General features: G+C 42.7%; 9 protein-coding genes across 9 annotated transcripts; 3 read left to right on the top strand and 6 right to left on the bottom strand.

The window, feature by feature from the left end:
- Positions 1 to 222: 222 nt before the first annotated feature.
- On the bottom strand, positions 223 to 4,831 carry EAF01_002167 (uncharacterized protein). Its single transcript, XM_038910418.1, has 3 exons — positions 4,352 to 4,831; positions 3,876 to 4,304; positions 223 to 3,815 (listed from the first exon to the last, which is right to left on the bottom strand). Exons 1-3 carry the CDS (start codon positions 4,757 to 4,759, stop codon positions 2,901 to 2,903), a joined length of 1,752 nt encoding a protein of 583 aa, XP_038773340.1. The 5' UTR covers positions 4,760 to 4,831; the 3' UTR covers positions 223 to 2,900.
- A 1,750-nt stretch (positions 4,832 to 6,581) lies between these two features.
- On the bottom strand, positions 6,582 to 8,210 carry EAF01_002166 (uncharacterized protein; the record flags this gene model as incomplete). Its single annotated transcript, XM_038910417.1, has 1 exon — positions 6,582 to 8,210. The coding sequence occupies one exon, from the start codon at positions 8,208 to 8,210 to the stop codon at positions 6,582 to 6,584; it is 1,629 nt and encodes a 542-aa protein (XP_038773339.1).
- A 513-nt stretch (positions 8,211 to 8,723) lies between these two features.
- Positions 8,724 to 10,444, bottom strand: EAF01_002165 (uncharacterized protein; the record flags this gene model as incomplete). Its single annotated transcript, XM_038910416.1, has 2 exons — positions 8,724 to 9,498; positions 9,615 to 10,444. The coding sequence occupies 2 exons, from the start codon at positions 10,442 to 10,444 to the stop codon at positions 8,724 to 8,726; spliced, it is 1,605 nt and encodes a 534-aa protein (XP_038773338.1).
- A 541-nt stretch (positions 10,445 to 10,985) lies between these two features.
- EAF01_002164 (uncharacterized protein) lies at positions 10,986 to 12,614 on the top strand (the record flags this gene model as incomplete). The annotated part of the gene is made up of 1 exon (XM_038910415.1): positions 10,986 to 12,614. The coding sequence occupies one exon, from the start codon at positions 10,986 to 10,988 to the stop codon at positions 12,612 to 12,614; it is 1,629 nt and encodes a 542-aa protein (XP_038773337.1).
- A 335-nt stretch (positions 12,615 to 12,949) lies between these two features.
- EAF01_002163 (uncharacterized protein) lies at positions 12,950 to 13,899 on the top strand (the record flags this gene model as incomplete). Its single annotated transcript, XM_038910414.1, has 3 exons — positions 12,950 to 13,464; positions 13,521 to 13,764; positions 13,810 to 13,899. The coding sequence occupies 3 exons, from the start codon at positions 12,950 to 12,952 to the stop codon at positions 13,897 to 13,899; spliced, it is 849 nt and encodes a 282-aa protein (XP_038773336.1).
- A 773-nt stretch (positions 13,900 to 14,672) lies between these two features.
- Positions 14,673 to 15,782, bottom strand: EAF01_002162 (uncharacterized protein; the record flags this gene model as incomplete). The annotated part of the gene is made up of 2 exons (XM_038910413.1): positions 14,673 to 15,003; positions 15,076 to 15,782. The coding sequence occupies 2 exons, from the start codon at positions 15,780 to 15,782 to the stop codon at positions 14,673 to 14,675; spliced, it is 1,038 nt and encodes a 345-aa protein (XP_038773335.1).
- Positions 15,783 to 16,148: 366 nt separating this feature from the next.
- On the bottom strand, positions 16,149 to 17,299 carry EAF01_002161 (uncharacterized protein; the record flags this gene model as incomplete). Its single annotated transcript, XM_038910412.1, has 2 exons — positions 16,149 to 17,072; positions 17,125 to 17,299. The coding sequence occupies 2 exons, from the start codon at positions 17,297 to 17,299 to the stop codon at positions 16,213 to 16,215; spliced, it is 1,035 nt and encodes a 344-aa protein (XP_038773334.1). The 3' UTR covers positions 16,149 to 16,212.
- Positions 17,300 to 17,486: 187 nt separating this feature from the next.
- EAF01_002160 (uncharacterized protein) lies at positions 17,487 to 17,829 on the bottom strand (the record flags this gene model as incomplete). Its single annotated transcript, XM_038910411.1, has 3 exons — positions 17,487 to 17,532; positions 17,583 to 17,637; positions 17,691 to 17,829. 3 exons carry the CDS (start codon positions 17,827 to 17,829, stop codon positions 17,487 to 17,489), a joined length of 240 nt encoding a protein of 79 aa, XP_038773333.1.
- Positions 17,830 to 18,405: 576 nt separating this feature from the next.
- On the top strand, positions 18,406 to 19,953 carry EAF01_002159 (uncharacterized protein; the record flags this gene model as incomplete). The annotated part of the gene is made up of 2 exons (XM_038910410.1): positions 18,406 to 18,849; positions 18,901 to 19,953. 2 exons carry the CDS (start codon positions 18,406 to 18,408, stop codon positions 19,951 to 19,953), a joined length of 1,497 nt encoding a protein of 498 aa, XP_038773332.1.
- Positions 19,954 to 21,119: the final 1,166 nt, after the last annotated feature.

The raw sequence follows: 21,119 nt of genomic DNA, 5'->3' as shown, positions 1-21,119 counted from the left end.
TTTGATAATTGGTGTAATCGCCGGTAATCCGATCAGATTTCTGGCTGTTGCTATTCCAATTCTACTTCTCGATGGGAACTGTTGACCTCCATTGTTTTGATGTTTTGTGGTTGTTACTTTTGAATTTTGAAAGTTGTGGCGAGCATTACGCGAATGGGAAATCGCGTTAGTTTCACGTGCCATGCAGATTCACTTCCATTTCTTAGCTCACACTTCACTTCACCTTATTCAATTCAGCCTGGTTCATTGCATTCTCACAAAGTCAAATGATGAAATACAGGGTACTACTAGGAGTATCATTACCCAACAAACCACAATAGCCTTCAATGTATTTCCATCGCACCTCTCCGCACTTCTTGCTTCACACGTCGGCAGCGTAGCGGCACAGTCAAACAAACCGTATGAGGCAGTTGGATCCAACAGTGAACAACAAAAGATACGGATGTTAAGGAGATCTCGATGTAATCTGACACAACAGTTGGCAATTGGAAGAAAAAAAGAATCCCAGAATTCATTCCTTCCAAACGACAAATTGATCAAATCCCGGCGATCCACCTACGGCCCGTTGAGATGCAAGTGTTATGTCTGGGTCTTTCCCGCACGTCAACGATGAGTGTGCAGTGACTCTGCAGTTTAGACATCCCATTAACTAACACTATTCCAGCCATATATACCGCTTTGAACCAACTGGGCTATAGATATCAAATACAAGATGCTTGGCATCGGCGAGCCATATCATCAGCAGACTTTGATAAAGTTCTGCAAGGGTATAGTGTCGGTATAATCTGAGCATATAGCTTCATGTTTGATTGCTGAATTCGAATTAGACCCTTAGTGATATGCCATGTGTCAATCTCTGATGAAATGCTGGCGGCCTTTCCATATGCTAAGGTAGTTCTTACCAGCCGTAAACAAGTCGCATAGGTGAATTCATTCGATAGCTGAATTTATAGAGTTTTGGAATGGCGAGTTTGGCCCTTTCTACGATTTATCGATCCTGTAGGTTAACCAAGTCTCCTCATTCGTCCTCTAAATCTTGTATAACCTCAACTTTTTGCGGAGACTAAGAGTCCAAATCTCCATTGTATAGGAAGGAATGGGCGCTGATCATGAAACCATGCGTCTTGCAATCACCGCCTACACTTCTCCTAAGCCATGGACAGATCACGAAGCACTTGCTGCTCATATTTCGAAACATGTCGAGCATATACGTTCTGTGGTTCCCCCAGAAACCCTTCTAGAATTTCATCCTCACGATGGCTGGGAGGTTTTATGCAAATTTCTGGGGAAACAGGCCCCAAAGGAACCTTTTCCATATATAAACATTAAGAATTTCACAGCCAATATCTTCAAACTTGTTCTTGTTCTGAAACTTTCAAGATATGTGGGCCATATTTAATGGCGTTAGGGGTGGAATATCTAGATTGGGTGTGGTATGGATGAGGTTAATTGCCCGTAGGTAGTGAGGATACTGGGTTTTCGAAGTAGTGATATCTTGCATTTCTTGTTCGAAGTCTAAATGTTAAGGGAAACCATTTGACATAAAGATATGAAACTATTTGCTTTCGTCGGCGAAGGGCAGCTTTTCTCAAAACAGGTTCAAGGCTTGGAACTTGCCCATTCAGCCAGATATGTAGACATGTGAACAGGCAATGATCGTTTACCAAACAAAGGCTGATTCCCGAAATGAATGAACATGGGCACGCCGCACATTATACCGCCGTGGTGTACAGGAAATGACTTGCAGTTTATTGAACATTGGGCGCATCTGCCACACCTAGGTGGGTAGAAAATTAACTCGTAGAACCCGTTACGCGTCTCAAAATGACTGCATGATATCCGGCCGTCTTCGTTGGTTGTAAAACCAACAAGGGTGCTTCGTTTTAAAGTATTAATACCCCAAACAATACGTAGAATGTAAAGTACCGGACCACTTATACCTGCCACAGAACCTTTTTACACCCAGAGAGCCCCCACAAAAAAGGAACGATTCTCATCATCGAAGACTTCAAGAGCATAGATGTGATTGGCTTGCTACTTCTTCCAGGGGCCTCTGTCTTGTTTGTCACCACTTCGGAGGGAGGAGGCACACGATATTCTTGGCACAGCGTCATTAAAGTGAGCCTGCCCAACTATATCTGTCGTTCTCTGGATACTCTTTTTCGACTTGGGAATGGTATCAAAGAAACCATGAAACCAAGCGAGAGGCAGTATTCCCTTGGCGACTGGCTACAAAACGCCTTGCGAAGGGAATTTTTTGTAAATGCAACGCCCCTTCAGTATTCATTTAAGTCCTTATTTGAAGCCCAACTTGGCAGGTATGCAGTAGTTAATCTGCTTCCGTGGCAACAGAAACTCATTTCTTACAAAGCAGTGACGACAACGGTGATAATCAACATTCGGCAAAGATTTCAGGTTGTGAATGGAAACTCTCCTTTCGAAGCAGGTTATCGATTGTTGACTCTGGCCATTAGTATGCCATTTGGCTCTTCTAGAGGCAGAGTCCTTGTCCAAATTTTTTGCATCCCCTTCATATAGAGCTTGATGGGGTTTAAACCGCTGATTCTTGGCTTCTTTTCACCCAATAATGATATTCCACGAGATGTACGGATACCAAGTAGTGGCAGGACTTGAGCTCGGGGGGAGACTGGGGGTTTTATTATGATGATACCGTTCATCACAACCAAGCAAGATATGGGTGAGTCATGATTGATATTCACTTGATGATTGCCTAGTTACCCTCAGAAAGACAAAATATTTAGAGACTAACGCCTTATTCGGTTGGCAGCGGTAGAGATGAGTGGCTTGGGACAGTTTCGAGCCCTTGGCGAACTGATTTGTATATTGAAGCTATAGGCAAAATTCGAACATTGAGGAGCAAGTAGATGCATGGCCTCGACTCAGAGTACTAGTATCTTATCATCGGAAAGTTGCAACACGCATTCCCAGCTCACGTTATTCGAATGGGTATCCCTGAGAATCCAGACCTTTTCCAGGAGAGGTAAAATGGTACTTCGATGATGCATAAATGGATCATTCAATGGTGGCGAAGAAAACATCTTTCTGAATGTATCTCGTTCTTCTACTTTGGCCACACATCCTATAATGTACAAGGGGCACACAATAGCACGGATCAAATCCCCACGTAGTATAGTAGTTGGAAGCATCTTCAAAGGTTCGGCGATAAGACTGTACAAGTCCGGCTGCTCTTCGACAATTTTAAACCCGTGAACGACCAGCTCCAAATAAATGCAGGCAGCACGAGTAAAGAGCCGTGTGATGACACTTTGGTCGCTTATCCGTGATTCACCATGTGAGGTCGGATTTGGATTTGTAATGCGAAGTTCTGTCAAGAATTGTTCATTTAATCCGCGCCGGATGGTTTGTCTGATGACATCGGCCTGTGTCTCGAACGAATGGGCGTCAAAGGTACCGTTCTGAAGCCCGTTTCGTTTAGATACATGTAGTGTAGAAGTACGGCCTATTTCAGTCATGACCCAGTTCTTGCAACCCATAATCCTCTCTAGCTTGATCTGGCGGCCAAAAGCCATATGATGGAGATCAAGAAGTTGTGGTGACTTTCCTGTAGTTATACAAGACACTACGTCCAGCCACATAACAACCCCGGATAGAAATAAGAAAATTATACAGGGTTCATTGTTTAGCAGTTCACAAGCTGTTGGTAGAGTGATGGCTGTCGATTCATCATTGGTCCATAAGCCAAGCTCGGCGGCATGCGCTCGGTACCCCTGACCAAACAAATCCGTAGCCGCGCGGAGATGAATTTCCCATGAGCTCTTTTCTACACCAAAAAGCTACTCGAAAACTTAGTGAGACTTTTGAAAGTCATGCATCATCTAAAAGACGCGACTTACCTCGAAAAAGACAAGTTGAACAACACAAGCCATAATTGCAAGACTGCTCCCCACGCAAATATCCCTGCCATAGACACAGTCTTTAGCACAATCCTGAGCCGATCTAATCGCCTCTTGAAATTCAGTCAAACAAATAGCAAGGTGGCTCTCTTGTTCGGCGATGCTGGGCTTTGTGCATCCACCGGAAGTCAGTTCACGAAGTACAACACCGCGATGATACGCGCTTAGGCCAATAGATGCATGATATAAAGGTTTAGTTTTCAGCAGAAGAGAGAGCAACCACCCTCGTCCTCCGTCAGGCACTTCAGGCTTATACATAGGATATTGCAGCGGAAACACATTATCCACGAAATGCATTAGTAAAGCTGCTTCGTTACTTGTAATGGCTGGTGTGCCAAAAATTCTGTTTCCGCTTTCTGGCGCCGTGCCCTGGGGTTTGTTAGTCATTTATCAATGCTCAATTGTGATCATCTTACCATGGAAGTTTCCGCCGATACACCTGGACTGGAGTGGGCAGGGGAAGATTGCGAGGAAGTTTTTTGATCTTCAATAGTAGTAGAAATGGTTCTGGTGGGTGCAGTTGCGGCCTTTGGTGCAATATTGATGGTAGAAGCCACTGTATTAACCCCATTGTTCGGAGCCCCATTTGAACCAGACAGTCGACCCTTTCGACGTGATGTGTGTTTGACAATTTGTTTAATACTGTTCGCCATTTCTTTCTCTCTTGGTCCATTATCCATCCAGTCTGGCTTAGGCCCGTATCCATAGCAAGTTATCGCTAAGGATTCGCATGTGGAACACGGTGATGGTTTTCGCTCATCGCATTTCTTCTTGCGCAAACGGCAGGTCCAACAGCCAGATTTACTTCGCAGTAGATTATTCATCGTGAAGAAGCCCGATGGAATAGATATCACGCAATAGAAACGATCTATTGGGTTAAATTACAGTCAAAAAGCTTCAATGATGACAATTTCAACAGTCAGACTGCATTTCTAATGCTTAGAAATGCCTCGATATCAATATAAAATTGTTTCCGCTAACGCGCCGCCCCCGCAACGCCTCAAAGCCACCTTCCGCCACGTCAATCCAGCCACAGTTTGACATCACCCGCTGCAGTAAAAAAGCATCAAACGATTCCAAGGTTACCTATCCACAATGATCTCGAGAAATATGCAGAAAATGCTCGTGACGATACAACCTCACTCAGATAATAAGCATCCACCACATCATCACTAAAATTATTCCTTATACAACATGGAGTTTGAAGTTTCGTTCTTGGCGACCTGAACACCTATCCGAGTGCTCAAGTCTAGCACAAGAGACGATGAGTACATCGAACCTATCCACATTTCCAAGGAAGAAAATTCAGCATTACAAACTGTTTTAAAGCAATCAAAAGTCCTGTTTCCTCGAAGCCTTCCTTTCCTTCGTAATTGCTGCTCATAAGAGCTAAACTAACCAGTCATCTTGTGCCAATCGGTTTGGAATCAGCAACTCCATCAACCACTGGAACCCAACCCACGTTTCGACAAGCGTAAAATTCATTGCAAAATCCCATTCTGAATAGATGGGAAAGATCACATCAGACATGGGCAATACAGCAATGGCATGTGAAGCAGAAGTGCAACAGTAACTATCCTTCCTCGAAGATTAACCAATTACCTTTGCTATGCGATCATCCAGAGGTCTCGAGATCTAACTAGCCACTGATATATGGAAGATCTTGATGAGAGTTGTTATTGTTGGGCTAGTTAGGTTGCTTGTGTTGGCTAGGCCGAAGAAAAGCTTGATGTTAGCAGCAAAGATCTACAATTAGTTGCGATTTAGAAGAACTGTATGCAAGAAAGTGGGTGAACCAAGAGACTTGGAGTATTAGAATTTTAACCGTTGAGCTATCATGACGACGTTCCTGAGATGCAGGGTGTCAAGACGACAGTAGTTGGAATTTAGTCTCGGCTCAAGTTTCTAGTATCGAACTACCCGTTGATCCCCCCACATTGAGACTTTTTCTTGGACTTTAGCTCGAGTTTAGTTGAAAGATATGATCTCAATCATAGGAAACAAAAGACGAAGTGTTTAAAACAAGAAGAGGTCTTCGTACCTATGATAGAAATAACCCACTTTTTGTAATAGTCACCAATCTGACGAGAGGATGGAAGATTGACTTTTGGATGAAGAACTTGAATTCACAACATGACAAGAAAACCCGAGTACCAAATCATTTAGGTTAGGCGTAATCAAACTAGCAAGAATAATCATGTGCTTTCTCCCTCCCACTTTCAGAATTCATTTTGATCCTGAGCTCGCCAGGCTTCGCCTAACTTGAGTTATGGGAATAGTGGCATGTTTCTCAATCGCAACATAGCACCCCGTAGTTTCAAAATAACCTATCTAGTTGCGTATTTCGATTTAGGGAAAATATGTACAGTGATTATTATAAGTTGTTATCTGTTATAGAGCCATAAATCGTAACTCTTTATGCATAATCATACTCCATTGCCCCAAGAATAAAACCAACAAAACGCAACATTTCTCCTCCTCTTTCAACAATACAGATTTATCCAGCGAACCTATAGCTCTCATTTAGATCTCCATCTCCTGCGACCCATCGATTTCCGATTACAAATTACAAATTAAGTAGAACATCAAAAAATGAAAAAGATCATATCTCTATATCCAATATTGATGTGCAAGATCGTGAGAGCATTAAAGAGTTGTTACCGCTGCGGGATTTGGACCTGTCGATGAACGCTTGGATTTCGATATTGGAATCTTCTTATCCCATTTGCGAATTGATTTTCCACTTAAAGCAATTTCAACAATAGCTTCTAATTTGGAAACGCGCAGCTCGAGGCTATATCCTTTTGTAATTAGACTCTTTATGAGTTTTTGGCATTTCTCACTACAGTCGTCATCCAGCTGATGGCCCTCCTTTCGGGCAGGACCTGGGCAATCACAGCCAAATCCTGGGGTATTCGTCTTATCACACCCAGGTAAATGCTTCAATTTGGAAATGAATTCGGTAGAAGAAGAGGGTTCGCCGGAATCATTGTTTTCTTGCACTACGCCAAGACCAGAATCTATCTTGACCATAGGTGGTGTGATACACAGAGAACGATCTATTCTCTTTCCAAATATTGCCGTTCTTGTCCTCCAGTCACGATGTCCCTGGTTTTCTAGACGGGAGAACCTGGCCAAATCATTGTTGTTCTCGTGATTTATCCACGCAAGAGGTCCGCCTTCACCTTCTATGTAAGCTTTACCATGTACCCATCTCCAGAGCTTTGCCTCCGTTGAAGCCAAAGAAAACTCTTGCTGGTCTTGCGTTTTCTCCCAAGTATCCCACTTTCGGCGTCTGGATTGAGTGAAAATTTTAAGGGGTTCGAGCCGATTGGGCAGTTGTATATCATTGCTGAGAATGTAGATCAACCGAGCGTCGTAAAGTTGAGACGTTCGCTCAATCACGATACTCCTACGACAAATTTCAGTTTCCTTTGTGATCCATACCCATCTTCCGTGGAGCAAGTGGTTCTTCACTAATTCTATGCTGGTGTCCCCTACACTTTGGTCTTCTGTAGGCAGGGCTATAAAATTTCTCCAGTCGTTGAGCAAATAATCGTTGTGGTCAATTCGTAGAACACAATGCTCCAACATATCCTTTGACAGTTCTTTGGATAGCACCAGCTTTTGACTTTTTTTCGAATGTTCGATCTCCTCCAGAGTTGTAACACGCTCCGAGAATTGAAATACTGGTATTAATTTTATGCGCCCCGCCGTCCCCTTGACACTTCGCGGATAAAGCTTATCCTCCGCATGAACATATAGAACTTTCGTGCCATTCTGTGGTTGCTGTTGCGGAAGAGTCTTCTTCCGTTTTAGAATCTCTCTCTTCTGGTCAAACATGGGTTTGAATCTTCGGACGAGAGTCAAATCTCGCGAAATCGGCTCTAGATCCTTTACAAGATCTTGCTCTATGGTAAGAAGGTCCAAAGCTGGCTCGTTAAATCTGGCATTTTGCCTCTCTTGATCATCGTCAATTTCTTTCATTCGTTTGGGGTGGTGTTGATCGGAAATGATTTCATTGTAGATTCGCTTCGAGCTCTTATGGCTAAAATGAATTCTTCCTCCAAGGACTCGTATTTCCGAAGCAATGACTTGAAGTTCCGGAATGATGGCTCGAGATCCTTTAGATGAAATCCCACATGAAATAACCGGCAGTCTTTGAAGTTCCTTTCCAGGTAATGTGAAATTATTGGGAATGTAGGAGGAAGGGATTTCTTCCTTTGGGAAAACGCCTTCATCTTCTCCCATCGCAGATTCATTAACTTCGGCCATTGTCTCGGATTAGCTTAAGAAACAACAAGCAATTAGGTTCAAGAGGAGAAAGATCAGAGACGGAAGAAATTCGAGAGAAGAGGAATGATCAGAAGGATAATAGCCGAGTGGGGTGGCCCGAGATGAAGAAGTCGAGGTGGGCGGGAGAATAATGTGTAAGGACACAGTACGTAGTTATTGATATATTGAAACGAAGAAATAAGTGAAGTGTGAAGAGGAAGAAATATGAAGAGGGGTGTGGGGTTTATTGGGACCTCTCAGCTACTAGCGTATGAGCTACTAGCTGGCAAACTAACGAAGCCGATCCACTAAGCTTCTTGATACCCACAAATTCACCCAAGAGCTACGACAAAGATACTGGCACTCAGAGTATACAGTAATAGAACTCTGATCGTCACAGCCGAAAAAAGAAAAGATTTTAATCCTCATTATTAAGTACCGACCAACAGTTGGTGAGTTGTTCGTTAGCGAGAATTTCTGACTACCGCCGAAGCAGCCGGAGACCCAGATACGTCATCCATCTATAAGATTTTCTTCCATATCATGACGGTTTCTCGCTCTTTCCATGATAGCATCCTTTGATTTTTGTGTAATAAGTTTCTGCTCTTCCAGTCGATTTATGCCCGCTTGAATGTGTTCGATGTGAACGGATAAGGGTATGTCGATTCTGTCGCGCAGCAATTCTGGTGCGGCTACCCTTTCTCGCAAGTCCTCTAGACCAGAACTAATCTCTTGAAGCTTGATCAAGGTTCCCGATACATGTGCTAAAGCAATTTTACGTCGGTCGCCAATTTCTTTCAACAAATTAAGCTGGCCATTGAGTTTGTTGATCTTGCCTCGATGACCACCAAGCCATGCCCATAATTCTGACAGAGTCTCATCTTTGCTAGCTTGTACTTGGACACCGTCTCGTACTGTAATTCCATGAATAATTTCCAGGCGATCTTCTAAATTATTTAGAACCATCAATAGAGCTTGCGCTTCCAAAACCAAACGAGCGATTTCTTCTTCCACAGCTCGAGTATGCTCCACATACTGATCAAGAACAAGTCTTTCAGAAAACTTGGCAGGCTGAAAGGGTGCAAGTAGCTTGTCATTGACAAAGGTTCCGATCAAGCCATGGGAAGTTTCGCGTTCTTGAATACCATCAAGAACTCGTGAGGTCCAGCGTGTGATAGAAATGACACTATCCACTGCTCTACCCACATGACTATTGAACTTTGTAAGGTCCCATGATGCAATTTTTGCGGTATCGATGAATCCATCAAATTCCATGACAAGTTCGTTCCTGTAAGTCAAAGTGTTAGTATTTTGCTCTTTTGGTGGGACTGGTCTCGTAGTCTTCGGCTGCCAGACCTTCGTTAAAGAGGCTCGCCTATTTGGAAGTATCAAACGATTGCTTACCTCGACTTCAATTGGCTGTATCGTACAAGTTGACGAAGATCTCTAAGAAAGCTCTCTCCACGTTTCATGTCTAGTGGCAGGGAGACTCCTCCAGCGCTTTCCCTAAGTATATCTTCGAACTGAGATTGAACCATCATAACTTGTTCAAACTCAACTGGTACTTTTGCCTTACTAGAATCAGCATTATGAGTAGAACAGAACGGCAAATTCAACAAAGATGACCCTGGGATCAGACAAATGGGAGATAATGATGCGTAGATGGATGTGGTAACCAGGCTTCGTGCTACGAGACCGATGCCGGAGAGAATGCATATAGCAAGTAAGTAAGATAGAGGCGTACGCAAAAGTCTAAGCGCATCCCCCAAGATCTCTAGAATCCATGCAAAGACCATTGTTGTATGATCGATGATGGTAGTAATGATATCGTTGGCGTCGGAATTTGGACGATGTGGTGGATGAGAGTTTACAGTTGGAGGAGCCAAAGATGATCTGTTATGAGTAGTTTGGGCTCTTAGACGTATATTAGAGCTCTCAAGGTTTGGATCCTGTCGCGAGTTTCGTCTTTGAGATTCTTGAAATCGCCGGGGGCTTCTACTAGTGCTCTCTGCCTGAGACCATGAAGCTTCTAGAGTTTCCGCGTCCAGAGAAGGCATCACGAATTCCGGGTCTGGGGACCTATTACTACCTCTTGTAGGTCTTCGTGGAACAGAAGATCTTGTTCGACGATCGTAATCTGCTTCGATGGGTGGCAGATATTCTTCATAGTCCTCCTGGTTGCCTTCTACGACCCATGATTCGCCAAGCTGTAGGTTTGGTCTACCGCCACGCATCGTGGGAAGCTGCGGCCGATGATTAAATTTTGCTTTGAATCGTTGTAGTGGTAAGTGATGGTAATGCAATTGATGTCAACGCTACGACCTTGTCCTTTCTACTAATTTGGTAAACGCAAGGATATGAGTAGCACAACAGCAAGATAGGACTGAGAATACGATAAGCAATGATTTAAAAAGAGTTGAATGTGGTGAACATATGTAGATATTGAAAGTGGCGACAGCAACTTTGTTCTAACTCATGTTATGAAGGATAAATAGATGAATGACGTTGTCTCATGATCTGTTGTTGTTGTTGTCTTTCCCACCTATCGCAACCCCGCAAAATATAATATCCTGGAACTTGTCTCTCCTTGCTGCCTTTGGTGTATTAGAATTTTCAGGCTTCATGTGAGGTTAATATCACGTGCAAACGCGATACCGCGTTGACTCGTGATTTACCCCACCATTTCGGAAAAATTACCTAACTGAGCTTCAGAGCTGCATATCGAAAGATTCCCAAGGCTCCTTTGGTATCAGCGTATGATTCACAAATTTCGTGATGGTTTCCTCTAGAGCCTTGCGACTGTTCCAGAATGGACTGAATGTCAAATCACCTCCAAAATGCCTTCGATATATTAGCCCAAGGAAGTCGAACCATGCGACATTTATTCTGACCCGTTCATGTGCATCGTGCGAGAGTCCATCAATAGCCTCGAATGTCTCGAATGTCGCGAAAGCTACCACAGCAAGCCTCTCAACTCCGGCAGCTGACCATCGACAGCTTGGAATCGAACAAGAACTATTTACTACTTCCCCTTATAGTCCCGGCTCACCTCTGTTTCTTCCTAAAGGTGCACGCATGTTTAAAGCACTGACTGAGTTTCTCAGTGCCCAATACTCACATTTTGGTTTTGAGGAGGTGATAACACCTACAATATACAAAAAATCCCTATGGGAAAAGTCGGGGCACTGGGAGAATTATGCCGAAGACATGTATTCAGTGGTTGGTCGTGGTGCATCTGGAGAAACAATTGGGGGCCAAAAAGGAGAGAATGAAGAATATGGTTTGAAGCCAATGAACTGCCCGGGTCATTGTTTGATATTCGCATCAAAGCAACGAAGCTATCGTGAGATGCCTATAAGATATACTGATTTCAGTCCATTGCACAGGAACGAAATATCCGGCGCTCTGAGCGGTTTAACCAGGGTACGAAGATTCCACCAGGATGATGGGCACATCTTTTGTCGACCTTCACAAATTGGGAAAGAGATCTCTGGTACATTGGAGTTCGTTCGAATGGTGTATACGACGTTAGGGCTTGGCCCATATAGATTAGCGTTGTCTACTCGACCGAGCGATCATTACATTGGAACAAAGGAAGAATGGGACAATGCCGAAACAGCTTTGAAGCAGTCATTGGATGAAAGTGGACAACCATGGACCATGAATGAAGGAGATGGCGCTTTCTATGGACCAAAAATTGATGTAATTTTGAAAGATTCTGATGGAAAAGAGCATCAAACCGCAACAATTCAACTTGATTTCCAGTTGCCAAAACGTTTCGAGTTAGAGTATCAAGCTCCTGCACCAGAAATTGAGGCCAGGGGAGAGACAACAGATGACCCCATATTGCTGGCTAAACAAGGACCGGTGGCGCCAGTTCTGATTCATAGAGCTATTCTCGGATCTGTGGAAAGAATGATGGCTCTCTTGATAGAACACTATAATGGTCACTGGCCATTCTGGTTAAACCCCTCTAAAGTTATCATCCTCACGGTGAATGATTCGGAAGAAATAGTGAGTTACGCGAATAAAGTCAAAATGGAATTGGGACAGGGAGCGTATCATAATTCATGGCCAAAATCACGGCATTTCATCGAGCTTCCTATCGAGTTAGATGATAGTCCCCGATCGGTCAAGAAGAAGATTTCTGAAGCAAAGCGAAAACGTTACGGTGCAATAATCGTCATAGGCAACAAAAATATCGAGAACAATACTGTCACAGTCGACCTATCAGGTATTCCACGAGGTGAGCACCTAGGATCATCCAGGGATATTCGGAAGATCTTAAGTGAAGATGTTACATCGGATGATAGCAAATCATGGGAAGAGCAGTTGAAGACATTGAATATGGCTCCTACAAGATTACGGAGCGTGTTTTTATCACTGCTTCATCGCTACATATAGAATTGTAAAATATTAAGAAATGAATTATGATCAGTTCCGCTTGAAGACCAGTAGATTTGTGTGCTGCAAATCGGCCTATCCACTTTAATGCCAGTTGATTTAATACTGCAAGAGAGGCAATATCTGGTGACTTTCATACTGCAAATGTTTCCTGACGAAGAGCAATATAATGGAGGTCCGAGCTTTCTCCAGACTCTCGTACTCTCGGGAACCACAACTTCAAAAACTTATTACAGAACATACTCATCTGCTAAAGAATGCTCTTATAACAATGCTTCACAATCTTTGATCAATAACTTACCATCAGCAGCACTAACTCAAGTTAAAGTCACAAGATGTCTACCCCAGCAGCGAAACGTCGTCGAATTGAAGCTGCAAGTACTCTCCAAAAACCCTTTCGATCACCTTTCAAGACCCCATTCAAATCGCCTCTTATCAAAGGCTCTCCAAATACTCGAGCTTCCACTGCCGCTGCCGCCGCAGCTTCTACTCCTTCACTTTCCAAAACTCCAACTTCTTACCCTGTCGTGAGTATTCCATCTCCAAAGACTGCGATTCGCACCAAGAAATCCTTCACATCGCCCATTTCAGCAGCAGTTATCAATGCTGATCCGGATATTGCGCCACTGCTGAAGGAGCAGAGAGAATTAGAGAAGCTATTGAAGGAATTGAAGGAGGAATTGGACACGGCAGAGCAGGCTAAGAAGATTGAGAGGGATAGTAAAGCAAAAGATAAAAATGGAAGTGGAGAGATTGATGGGGAGTTGGTAGATTTGTGTGAGAAATGGAGGAGCGCGAGTAGATTGGCAGCAGAAGAGTTATTTGGGAAGGTTAGAGATAGAGTTAATAGGTATGTCACTCTGTCTTGGGCCATAGGAGTTACGCTGATATTGTTGGATGGCATAGGATGGGTGGACCAAGAGCTTGGAAGGAAATGCAAAAGAGACAACATGAGTACCAAAATAACTGGGAACAAGATGAAGTCAATAACAATAATAACAACAACTCTGATGATGAAGATGAGGAGGGTAAGGACAAAGAAAATCGAGACGTTTATGCAGAATATAGCATTGATCCTGAAACGGATAATGAGAAGGCACAGAGAGCTCCAGGTCTAGGAGACACTGGAGAAAATCCCGGAGAGGAAGATGTAGGTTCAATAGTGTTTGATGTGACACAATACTAATTAGTACAGGAATTTACAATGGCAATGATGCTGAGAACGTTGAATGTGGATTTAGCGGTGATTGGGTATGATAGAGAACAACAGAGATGGATTGATTGAGTGACTGGTGGCCGTTGTTGCATACTCTCGTAGGCAAATAATTGTTGCTCGAGAAAAACAACTCGCGCCATCATTGCTTGCTGTAAGAACAATACTCTTTCACTCTCATGTATAGCATTGCTTTAGTGTTGCGGTAGACCAATAGTGGAAAGGAAGGCAAAAAAGTTCTCCATGACATCGTTAGCCATCCATCCTCAGCTAATTAGTCCTGGTGAGAATACGCAGTCGATTCTCCGTTGCTGTTTGAGATCAAGGGAAGAGAGATGAGGTCGATAGAATGAGATGCATAAAAGTGCCGTTGCAGGGTCGTCACATAGATGCTCTATAAGAAAAGACATTTCGCTTTTGCTCTTGGAAACTGCCGACATTGTGCAAAAACAGTCTTCCTCGATGGAACTGTGACATGAACATCACAAAGAAAACTTGACTTGCATGCATACAGTGATTTTCTTCAAATAATAGTCTATATCTGCCAATTGCAAAGTGCCTTTATTGTAGGAGTGATAGAAATGAACAGTCGTAATTTGGTACAAATTAGCAAAACATGAAAATTGCATTAAACACGAGGAAGAAGTCATCCACATACATCTTTAAGTGGATATATCTCTATATCTGATAGAACTCATCTAAGTAAACACCTCTCCGTTACGCCCACGATCCATATCGCCCAGCCGATGCTCGCATCCCCACCGTCTCCATTAAATACCACCAGAGAGCAGTATATCAATGACAAGACAAGCCCAATTTTCTGAACAGTCTTTCTCGCAAACTGCCTATCTCGTCTTCGTTCTTGCAACAATACTCTGTGTGGTCGTCTTTGAAAACATAACCTCCTCGCTGCCTTCAACGCTTTCGTTTTCCTTCTGCGTGGCCATTGTCGAGATCATAATTTCCTCGCTTCCATTTCCTTTTCCATCCCTCCTTACCATGCTCTTTTCTTCAGTCTGCGCCTCGACTTTCTTCTCGACCTTTTTCTCGACCTCGACCATTCTCGCCTCCATTTCCATTTCTCTCCTCAACTTTGCCTCTAATTGTTTTTTCTCCATTTCCATCTCTCTCCTCAACTTCGCCTCCAACTGCTTTTTCTCCACATCAATGACTCTTCTAAATCGGTGTAATGTTAGCAAATAACTCATGATCAACAAAACAGAGAAAACGAAACCCCCCAAAACTCACCTCACATCCCTCTCCACTTCTCTCTTCAACCTCGCCTGAACCTCCCGTCTAACCTCCTCCCTAATATCCGCAACCACTTCAGTGACCATACCAATCTCTTTTCCACTTCTTTTCATCTCCTCTCTAATATCCGCCTTCAACTTTCTACTAACATCACGTCTCAAATCCCTTTCCATCTCCCTCCTTAATCTTCCCTGAACCTCCCGTCTAACCTCCTCCCTAACATCCTCCACCAACCGACCTTCTCTCCCACTCCTCTTCATCTCCTCTCTAATCTCCACCCTCAAATCCCTCCCAACTTCCCCCCTCACATCCCCCTCCAACTGCGCTCTCAATTCCCCTCTCAATTGCATCCGCACCTCTCGTGTAATTTCTTCCGAAAACATTCTCAATTCCTCACCTTCTCCATCATCATCACCATCTCCAGCAAAATCCCCCCGCTCACCCCTAACCATGAAACTCACTCCCTCGCCCTCACAAATCCCTCGTAATCGATGCGGTCCCAGACGTACTAATCGCGAAACAACACGTTTTCGTTCCTTGACCTGTACATCTTTAATATCAGTTCCGCGCATCATTTTACCACAGATGAATAGAATCGGCGATATGATGGTAGCGAATGTGAGCCCAATGAATAGCATCGTCGATATGATGATAGCGAATGCGAGCCCGAAGGCGATGGGTTCGTTGTTGGACTTTGTTTCCATTTCAAATTTGTTGTGGAATGATCAAAAGTATTTGGGGTTTTGATGGTGTGGTCTGTTGGGAGTTCAGAAAAGTGGTGGTGTTTGGGAAGAAAAGTAAGTATGTGTGTTGAGTTTATAAAGTGTCTCGCGATAATGCAAAGTCCTTTAAGAGATGTGTCTTTATGACTATACCTAGAGGTGCGCCGCTTAGTACCACATGCTAGAACTCACGTACGGTGAATGTGTAGATTTATTGCTTCTAGGTGAATCCTGGTACAGTACAGTCCAACCTGCAAAAGTCCACATGAAAATATCACAATTAGAAGGCACTGTATGATAAAAGATGGCGATGAAAAATATCACAAGACAGCTAGGCTGAAGCCCGGAGAGTTATGATACATCGGATACTCAAAATCATATTGAATTTGCTTGATAATGTTCAGATAATCTACTATTCATCATCACCTCCCTCTCCAAACTCATCATCCTCATCCTCTTGACTGTTTTCATCATCCTCATCTTCCTCCCCTCGAATAAATGGCACAAATCTGAAATCAACAAAGCTAACACCACCCCCATCTACTTCCACCATGAATTGCAAACTCAAAACACCTTGCTCATCCCCTCTTACGCTAACTTTACTCGCTAGTCTCATAGCATCCCCAGCAGCTTTTACCATATCGAAACGATAACTTTGAGACCACCTTTCTTTGACAGTAAAAGTTTCCAATAATTCTCTACCTTTAGAAAAGTCAACACTAGCACTTCCCAGATGGCCAGAAGCAGATAAGCTGAAGTAGGGTTTTAAAGGAAGAGCAAGAATATCAAGTCGAGTCGGAGTCATGTTATTTAACTCTTGAATGGCATCGAAAAGCCAACGAGCTTGTGTAATGATCTTAACCTGCATCTCATTTCGTTGAAATGGAATTTCTTCCGAGTCTTCCGGTTCATAGGTGTTGAGATTACAAGTTGTGGTGACACCCGCTTCTTCGAGAATAATACTGAAGGAAGATCCTATTCCGGCATAAGAGAAACGACATACGCCTGCCATTCCTAAAGCTTGATTGCTGAATGCATTTTGTCGATTGGGACGGATGTTACTATTATATCCTTCATTTTCGGGTCTGGAAAATCGTGAAGTAGCATCTGCTGCGCCAAAAATTTGTAAAGTCTCGAGTAGGGCGGAAAGAGATATTTGAAAGGCAGGTAAATCATTTGAGGACGCATCTTCTTCCTCAAAATCTTCTGGATTCGGTTCAGGAAGAGTGCAGTTGAAAGTGGTAAATAAGGCTTTGTCAAGAAATACAATTCCTAAAAAAAAAGTTACAAGGCGAACTACGTCCATTGAACTATGGGAACTAACCTTGCATTACTCGAGATTCTTCAACCGCAAATCGAATACCTTCAGTACTGATTTGGACTTGAACTTTGGTTGCGAATCGTATAGTATTGAGTAATTGGAAGAGCTGCCGGGCAGAACTGGACACGGCTTTGAAGATTGGCACTGCTGGCTCCTCGTGAACAGGAGGTGTCGACATTGTGAAGATGGATAGAGAGAAATTGGTTGATGATTTATCAAAGATGGACTGTTGTAGAGGAGCTTGAGTAATGTATCGGCGAAATCAGATATGTCAATTATATTAACTCCTTGTGTTTTTATATCATGCAGCTATTGTACAAAAATGCGGTAACGTAGTATGTTCGTCTCGATGATGGAGGGGTATCTTAAACATAAACTCCAACCGCACAGATCATATAAACTGAACCAAATCTACTTAATATCAGTACCTGCACGAAGAAGAATATTCCAATGTAACATACGCAATGGCTGCTGAAGCAGGAAGTCCAAGTAATGGCAGAGTGAGAGCTGATCGATCTAGAGCGAATTATTAGTTACAAGCCAATGAATGTAATTCTTGAAAAGCATACTGAGACCAAATAATCCAGAAAGAAGAACTCCGATGCACAATAATGAGAATCCCAAGGTGAATTGACTGTCTTTTCCAACGGTAGGGATGAAGGGATTGCCAACGGCACTTTCCCAAACTCCGTGTAATGAGGACTCCATATGATGAGTTTGGAAGATGTGTAGGTACTGGTAGGTAAAGTTGAATCGACTTCTGGAGAAAGGGCAAGTGGAATCCAAGAGGGAATTGATTGACTGAAATTTGAATGTTATGTTATTGTCTCTGCTATGTATAATTGCAGTAGGTTGAAAACAATTGATATAGCTCAAAGCTTACGACACCTGTGGAAAGCATCAGCAATCTGGCTTCACATCCTGGAATAGTTTAGCGTCGGAAAAAAGCTCCACCGATGGACCCAGAAACACTAATGCACTTAAGCCACACGAGCCACTCATTTGAGCCACTAAGATGATGGATTATATAATGAAGGGCCCCGAACCTTGATGATCAACTTCTCCAGGTTTCTGACAATAAACGCATCTCTTTCCATCTCTTTCCCCTCCTTCCCATAATATTCTACACCTTTTGGCAACGGCAATACGCTTCAATATATTAAGAGAGATAGAATAGGCAAGTAGCAACAACACTATTAACCTCTGATTTGTTATCTATCTTTATATTTCAGAACTACAGTAAGCCGTTCCTCAATCTACATGCAATTGATCAAAGTTGCTAACATGGCTTCCCAAGATATCAAAAGTGATTTGGGCCAATATTGGAATACGACAGGCCCTAGAAGATCACGTTCTCAATTACCACAGTCTAGCATTGAGGAAACACCTGATTTCATAGAACATACTGTGTCAGGAGAATCAAGCCTATCAAGTCTAGCAACCTCAGAAGAATCGATTTCAGATTTCGAGGATTCAGATCAAGAGCTTCTTGTATCCAACACAGTCATGGGTCCGAATCTTCAAGATACACCAAAACGAAAAGCTGGTACAGAAGAGTCGCTTCCAAATTCCCAAAATGCGCCAAAGCGAAAGGCTACCGAGGAGCCCCCTAGTTTTCCCGTATCTACTAAGAAGATGAAAATGAGTGAAACCGAATTGACCGACAATTTAAAAAAGATGAATGCAGAACATCCTGCCAACATTAACATTATACCGTTCCCGGAAAAAGTGAGTTTGCTTATGCGATCAATCATCAGGTTCTGTCTAACAGTAATCTAGCCCGCAGTGATCGAAGAGCGAGAGGGTGAAATTGATTTTCGAGTTGTCAATAATGACGATACGAATGAGAGTACTATAATTCTCTCGGGGCTGAAAGGTATCTTTCAAAAACAATTGCCCAAAATGCCAAAGGAATATATTGCTCGTCTAGTCTATGATCGAAATCATTTATCTATGGCATTGGTAAAGAAAGCAACACTAGAAGTATTAGGAGGGATTACCTATCGACCATTTGATGATCATGAGTTTGCAGAGATTGTTTTTTGTGCCATATCATCCGATCAGCAAGTCAAAGGATATGGTGCACATCTCATGAACCATCTCAAAGATTATGTCAAAGCTTCCTCCAAAGTCATGCATTTTCTGACCTACGCCGATAATTATGCTATCGGATACTTTAAGAAACAAGGATTCACCAAAGAAATTACTCTGCCAAAACCTCTCTGGATGGGTTATATCAAAGATTACGAAGGTGGAACAATCATGCATTGCGAAATGGTTCCCAGAGTTCGGTACCTTGAATCAAACCGCATGATCGTTAAGCAAAAGGAGGTAGTCAATGCGAAGATTCTCGCCTTTAGCAAATCAGACGCAGTCCACGCACCACCCAAACAATGGAAGAATGGTGCTTTTCCCATCGATCCCATGTCCATCCCAGCTATTCGTGCCTCTGGATGGACACCCGCCATGGACGAATTAGCTCGCCAACCTCGTCATGGACCAAATTATGCTCAGCTTTCTCGCCTCCTGAGTTCGCTTCAAAATCATCAGAAGGCTTGGCCATTTAAGGCTCCTGTCAATGGTAATGAAGTTGCAGATTATTACTCAGTCATTACTAACCCGATGGATTTTGAAACCATGGAAAGAAAACTCGATCAGGATTCATATGAGAAACCAGAAGATTTCGTCGCGGACGCAACGCTCGTTTTCTCCAATTGTAAAAAGTATAATAATGATTCCACGCCATATGCAAAGTGTGCGAATAAGGTGGAGAAGTATATGTGGAGTCTCATCAAAGAAATCCCAGAGTGGTCTTATCTTTTGGATAATTAGTACATGGATAGATAGATGTGGTGGGTTGAACGTTAGGCGTTGTTGGATTTGAATTAGGAAAGCGAACATCTGTAAATTGGATAGATGGTATGAAGACTATGATACGAATAGCATGGATAAGTTGGAATAGGATTGATTGGACTGAATTGGATGGGAATGGCGTTGTATGGGATGGGATGCAATGGAATGGATGGAATAGATAGATGCGTGATATTTTCAATTTTGGATACCGATATAAACACAAACACAAACGCAAACAACACAATACCCACCTACTCATGTATCTAGACGACACTAACAATATACATATAATCATATACACACTTACCTTTGCAAAGAAAAATCAACTCATTTCAAATTTCCATAACTAATGAATTCATTCCATTCAGCTCTCATCTCATTCTTCATTCTTCCCAGCTGCTCAAAATCATAAAAATCATGGTTGAAAAAGAAAAAAAAAGTATCAACTCAAACTCATTTTCGTTTTGTTTCTTGTTCTGCATCATGAGCTTGATATCATATCATATCATATCATATTATTTCAGTAGAGTGTGATAAATGAATGGAATACTAATCTGTGTCTGTCTGTCTGTCTGTCTGTTGTTTGTCTGTTCGTTATTCATCTGAATTCTCTATTCTATCTCTTTCACATCCACATTATTCTCAACTCCACCTCCCCTCACTTCACCCCACTTCACACAATTCAAGCCAAAGAAAGAGATAAAAAGCAGATCAAGAATCAGAATCACGATAAATAGATATAGGTAACTTTGTATATTGAATACTAGTACTATAAAAGCTAGGTAGATATACCATTCTTCCTATTTCCCCCATTCCTCCATTCCTCCTCCCCCTCTCCCCTTCCCTTCCAATCCATTCAAACCCATCCATCCCACCCACTTATCCATCCATCCATCCTATGCACCACCAACCAAACCAAACAACAATAATAAACTAATATAAAGAGAAGTAAACAGATGCCAAAGCACCTTAATACCCCCGCAATCCCCAATCCCCAATCCCCAACCATATCCTACCCGCCTCCCCACCACCCCATATGCTAAAAACGCCAATGCTTAAGTGAAGACCCCATTGAAAAATGACATGAAGATATGTGATTCCATTCCATATGAACGCCGATATGAATGGATGTATAAGTGTGAGAA

This window comes from Botrytis porri (genome assembly GCF_014898465.1).
Source record: "Botrytis porri strain MUCL 3234 chromosome Unknown BPOR_003, whole genome shotgun sequence".
Lineage (NCBI taxonomy): Eukaryota > Fungi > Ascomycota > Leotiomycetes > Helotiales > Sclerotiniaceae > Botrytis > Botrytis porri.
The sequence above is the reverse complement of the archived record's forward strand: the minus strand, read 5'-3'. Positions and strand labels throughout refer to the sequence as shown.